The sequence below is a fragment of the Triticum dicoccoides genome, chromosome 6B (genome assembly GCF_002162155.2).
Source record: "Triticum dicoccoides isolate Atlit2015 ecotype Zavitan chromosome 6B, WEW_v2.0, whole genome shotgun sequence".
NCBI classification, from domain to species: domain Eukaryota; kingdom Viridiplantae; phylum Streptophyta; class Magnoliopsida; order Poales; family Poaceae; genus Triticum; species Triticum dicoccoides.
This window is the reverse complement of record NC_041391.1, coordinates 467,918,730-467,924,053: the sequence shown is the minus strand read 5'-3', so window position 1 is coordinate 467,924,053 and position 5,324 is coordinate 467,918,730. Positions and strand designations below refer to the sequence as shown.

General features: G+C 47.5%; 1 protein-coding gene across 1 annotated transcript in view; it reads left to right on the top strand.

The window, feature by feature from the left end:
* The first annotated feature begins 2,741 nt into the window (after positions 1-2,741).
* Positions 2,742-5,324, top strand: part of LOC119322973 (regulator of nonsense transcripts UPF2-like) — an 18,737-nt gene continuing 16,154 nt past the window's right edge. Inside the window, exons 1-3 of the mRNA XM_037596523.1 lie at positions 2,742-3,003; positions 3,071-3,212; positions 3,542-3,623. Of these exons, the coding sequence (XP_037452420.1) occupies positions 3,135-3,212; positions 3,542-3,623 (160 nt within the window). The 5' untranslated portion in view covers positions 2,742-3,003; positions 3,071-3,134. The remainder of the gene's footprint in view (positions 3,004-3,070; positions 3,213-3,541; positions 3,624-5,324) is intronic.

Sequence of the window (5,324 nt, the reverse complement as noted above, 5' to 3'; positions counted from 1 at the left end):
AACCCCTGTGTAACCGAGGACTGCGAGGGGTTGGCGTACTCTATATAAGCCACCCCTTCCCTCTTTCACAAGGGTTCGCACCCCCTGTAACTCATACTCCAATCGACAAGCCTCCGCGGCACCGAGACGTAGGGCTATTACCTCCTCCGAGAGGGGCCTGAACTCGTAAAACCGAGTGTACAACCTCATCGTAGCTAGGACTCTGCCCTCTCTTATGTACCCCCATATTCTACTGTCAGATATGTTCCCACGGCACCATGTACCTAGGGTTCTTACTTAGGTCGTCTTTTGATGTCTCCATAGAAAATGATAATAAACTGAAAGTTACATCAAACTTATTCAAAGTCGTTGTCTGAAGTTTCACCTTTTGCATATCAACTTTCCATCATGATTCATGTGAGTAATTCAGTTGAGTAAACTTGCACAAGTTAGATTAACCTCGAAGGTCATGAAGACATGGTATATGAGCAATCAAACTTTGGTAAGAATCTCAAAGGTTTTGAAAGACCAATAAAGCCGCAACCCCACTAGGTGACCAAAGTTCCACATCACTCTAAAAGGGGTTGAAGCGCCGGATGACATTTGACCAAATCTTAAACCTTGATTTGCGTAACCAAAATGCCACATGCTCTAGGCGCATGTCCAACAATGGCCGAATGATTTGGTGCCCTAAAAATGGTTTTAGAGGAGGGGAGAAGGTTTTGGTCACCAGAAAAGTTATGCTTTTCCAGCAGACCAAAAACTAGGGCCCTAAAATTTGGCCTTCTTTTTCTCTACTCCACAATTGCGCACATATTAAAAAAACTATGACATGGCAATTAACACATTGCAACCTCACAACACATATAACCAACAACATTTCAAATTCAAGTTCAAATCCAAAATATTCCAAATTAAACTTTGAATTTAAGCATAAAATCAGAAGCATTGTGCATCATAAACACAATCAAAAGTGCATAGAGCATGAATGCACAGAGCTCTCAAATGTCATTGCCTTTACTGTCATCAGTAATGCTTGCATTCCCTTCATTTACCCCATTCTCTCAATTGACACCATTCTTTCCATTTCCACTCATTTAACCCATGCCTCTTCTCATGAATCATCCAAAGCCTCCAAAACCTTCTTAGAAAGCCTCCCATTGACCTCATCGTCGTCACTTGGTCGTGACAAAGCTCCAAGCATGTTCTTACCATCTCATCGAGAGTACTTGTGTCCATGAAGTCATGAACATGAGCTTTTGCTCATTTTTGATGCTCTTGATTATTTCTTCGTAGCCTAGCTTCCTCTCCTCGACCTCAACCACCGATCTCCACACAAGTGTATTTCCCCCAAAAAATCCATCATCCACACCACATACATCAAATTTGAAGTAAATACACACACATCACATGACAACTACATACAAATTGTAAAACCCCATAAAAACAATTGAAAAACCAAAAATGATTGTTTTAGCTCCGGTCATTTCACCGAACACGTTGGGGACGTCGGGGGTTGTGGCGATGAGTGACGTCAACTTGTCCGCGTATGACGATGGAAGGGGAGGGGAAGAGGCCCCAAGCGGTGCCGGAGGAGCCACTGCCATCTCCAACTCGACCACCAACGCTGCTGACCTCCCCGTTGCCCTCGTTGCACCCGCAATCGTCCCTCTTGTGGTTCTCGGCGGTAGTGCAACAAGTTGAAGGTCATCCGCTGGCAAGCTTGCGCCGTCACGAACCGCCGTCGTAGCCAGCGGGGATGCGCCTAAGGACCCCCATCATCGGTGGCGGCGGGGCCGTCGCCGTTGTCTTCTTCTTAACCATGCCCGATGGTTCCCGTGGCGACCTCTTCCTGATGACCTTCTTCGCATACGCCGGAGCCTTAGCGGCGATGATGGGGGTCCTTAGGCGCATCCCCGCTGGCTACGACGGCGGTTCGTGACGGCGCAAGCTTGCCAGCGGATGACCTTCAGCTTGTTGCACTACCGCCGAGAACCACAAGGGGGACGATTGCGGGTGCGACGAGGGCAACGGGGAGGTCAGCGGCGTTGGTGGTCGAGTTGGAGATGCGTTCCATGATGAACTGGTGGCCTGCGGTGGTCGTGTCGGAGATGCCTTCCACGACGTATTAGTTGTTGGCAGCGGTCGTGGCGGGAGGCGATTCGGTTACAACAACTTTCAGTTTCAGCGGTTGGGGCTCTTGTCGCGTCATTTCTGGTTTTGCGTCGGCGGCTAGCGGTGATGCAAATATGCATCACTTGTAGCAGTTTTTTGGGCAGGACCTAAACTTTTTCGACACTATATAATACTCCCTCTGTTCCAAATTACTCGTCGTGGTTTTAGTTTAAATTTGAACTAAAATCACGACGAAATTACTTGTCGTGGTTTTAGTTTAAATTTGAACTAAAACCACGACGAGTAATTTGGAACGGAGGGAGTATAACTATAGGGCTGCTGCTGGAGGCTTTTTTTATCTATAAATGATTTTTTTTCACGGTTGTGCTTTAGGGCTGCCGTTGAAGATGTTCTAAGCGTCGGCAAGCAAATGAGGCAATTTTGTCGAGCTAAACAGAGTTCAGATCAATGTAGGTCAGTTATGCGAGGTTATCTTTTTGAAAAATAATGATATGATAATAATAATCTGGAATCAGTATTTAGAACCTCCGGGCGGAGTGAGTTAGTTGCATAAGCAAATGACTTGCTGCAAAAAAAAAAACAGTTTACAGTTAGCGTAATACTCTTCTGATGCCATTTCTCTTCGCCCGGAGTCCTTACCTAGCAACGCGGCTCCAAATCTCTCCTGCAGCTGCCGCCGTGCCGTACCTCAGCGTCACCGGCGACGCCTCAATCCCGCTTCGCCTCGCACCCGAGGGCTCAGTCCCACGCCCCCCTCCCCGACGCCTTCTCCCCCACCTCCGACACCCCGGCCTCTCACGCGCGTCGCTGCCATCGCCGTTCCCGTTCTTCCTCGAGGGGACATCGCGTCTCCACCCCGCCCACAGTCTTTGCCCATTGAGTTTTGAGGTACGAGGTTGTTTTCATCCAGCGATTGGTTAAATCCAACCGACCTTCGTAACTTCTGGCTTTGCAGGTGCATACCCGGCGCACCATCTAGATCCGCCCCTGTCTCCGTCTCGTCGTAGCTGTGAATAAAAATGGAGAGCAGTCAGACCGAGAACCTCACAGACACTAAACAAGATGACGATGCACGGCAAAGCAAACAGGAAGATGAGGTAATCCTGACACGCCACTGCTAGCAATATCTTTTGCGAGGAACCTCTGATTAGTATTGAGATTTGGCGAGGTTGTTATTTTACCAACAGAAATTATCCACGCCGTGAGACGCAGTTTACTTAGCACTGCACACACAATTGCTACGTTGCTACTTGTAGGTTTCTAGTTTCTATAACTAGAAATTGTTTCTTCAAATTGGATTATTAGTACAGTTCTGGTGTTATGTTTCCTAGGGTTTTGTGACAGATCTTATTCGAAGATTCACAACTCATGTGATTCTTTACATTGGGTATCTTAGCTTTCTTACTTTGCAAGTCACTGTGTGCAGGAGGCTCGCATTGAAGAATACAAAAAACTAATGGATCAAAAGATTGCCCTTCGCCGAAACAATCAAAATCCTGAGAGACCAGGTAGTCATCGTTTTCTCTCATTAATGGCCATTCCATAGAAGTTGTGATGAAAGTTATGTTTCATTTTTTTTTGTTTTGTTTGAGAAAGCGCAAAGGCTTTGCGTCTCGTTGTATTGAATGGCAGGAACAAAGTATTTTACATGCCCAAGCAAGTTCTGTTCCATTTGAACACGTGAAATTCATTTGCTTAAAGTCATATAGATGTATAGCATGTGCACTGCACAAAAGAGGTCAAGTGAAGTGCCACAAACATTCTTTGTTCTTATTCTTGTTAGCAGTTAAGTACTATATTCTTGAGTGATAGTGTAGATGTTGCAGACACTGAGTTTCCTGCCATTGTCTCCTTGCACTTCAATTGCTAGACCAGAGCCATACCAAACTACCAATTAAATTATATTTCGAGCCCTATGTAGTAGTGTTCAAGACTGTTATAGTAAACCAAGGTTCCTTTTGACATTGTGTTGGATTCCTAGAAGCACTTCTCTATCCCTGCTTCTGGATAAGGCAATTAGTTTAAACTATCTTCTTTTATAACCATGATAGCAAAAACTTACCCCAGTTAGTATGTATTGAGACTCTATAACTAACTAGATGGCACAACGGAGCACAGCACAACAAACCAACTGCAAGCTGTCCATGAAGCTCTGCTTAAGGGCAATTTCACGTGCATGAAGAGGGTGAGTGGGATGAGGCTGTTCAATACCGGTTGCGCTTCGCTACACCCCCCTTTAAAAAGTTTACATTTTTCGAGGCAAATCGACGACGGAGATTAGAACTTACCCCTTTGTTAAAAAGGGGTATTTTGTTACATGAAAAGATTATATATATGGAAAGCCTGATCATCCGTTTGATTGCCCACGGGTATTCCTATCCCAAATCCACCGCTGATCTAAATACAACATGCTTCGTCGCCATTGACGTCGTCCACGATGCCTACGTTGGCTTTGACATTATCCATGGCGCCCGTGGCCTCACGATGGTCTCCGGATTCACTGTCGGCGCGGACTCTGCCATGCGCGCAGCTGCCGCCATTCATGACGCCCATTGCCTCGCCGCGTGGCTGACCGCGTTGCCCGGGTCCGGGACGCACTGTGGACCCTGGGATGTGTGTTTGCATCATCTGGCTTGCCGCGTGAGGCATGACACAAATGCGCCACGACCTTCCCTGGTGGCAGGCATCGGAGAGCCAGGCCACTCGCCGTTCTTGCCTTGGTGTCTGTAGGTTGCTGCCGTCGGACACGCAGCCTACCTACAGCCCTCCGCCATGACGCTCGTGAGATCGCCTATGTCTGGGACGCTCGCCTGGGATGTTGAGGAGCATGCGGTCGGCTGCTGGCCAAGCGCTGGCGCCGCTGCAGCCTGGCACGCCCAGCCGTATTTGTGTTTACATATTTTTTTTTGCATTCACTCGATCCCAGTGACCCAGTCCCAGACGACACACGTGGATCCCAGTGGCAGCGGCATCGTCGCAATTATGGTTTTGGAGACGATGAGTTGTTCTGGGGTAGCGACTCGGAGAAAGTCGGGCCTGCAGTTGCGACTAGTCGCGACTCGAGTCATGAGTCGACATTTTTTTGCGACTCGTCGACTAGTCGTGCGACTTGAGAACCATGGTCGCAATGGCCGTTCTGGTGGCAGGACCGCAAAGATACCCCATTGGGTGGTTACCCAACCGTTTTAATTAGAATGAAAGGACAATTT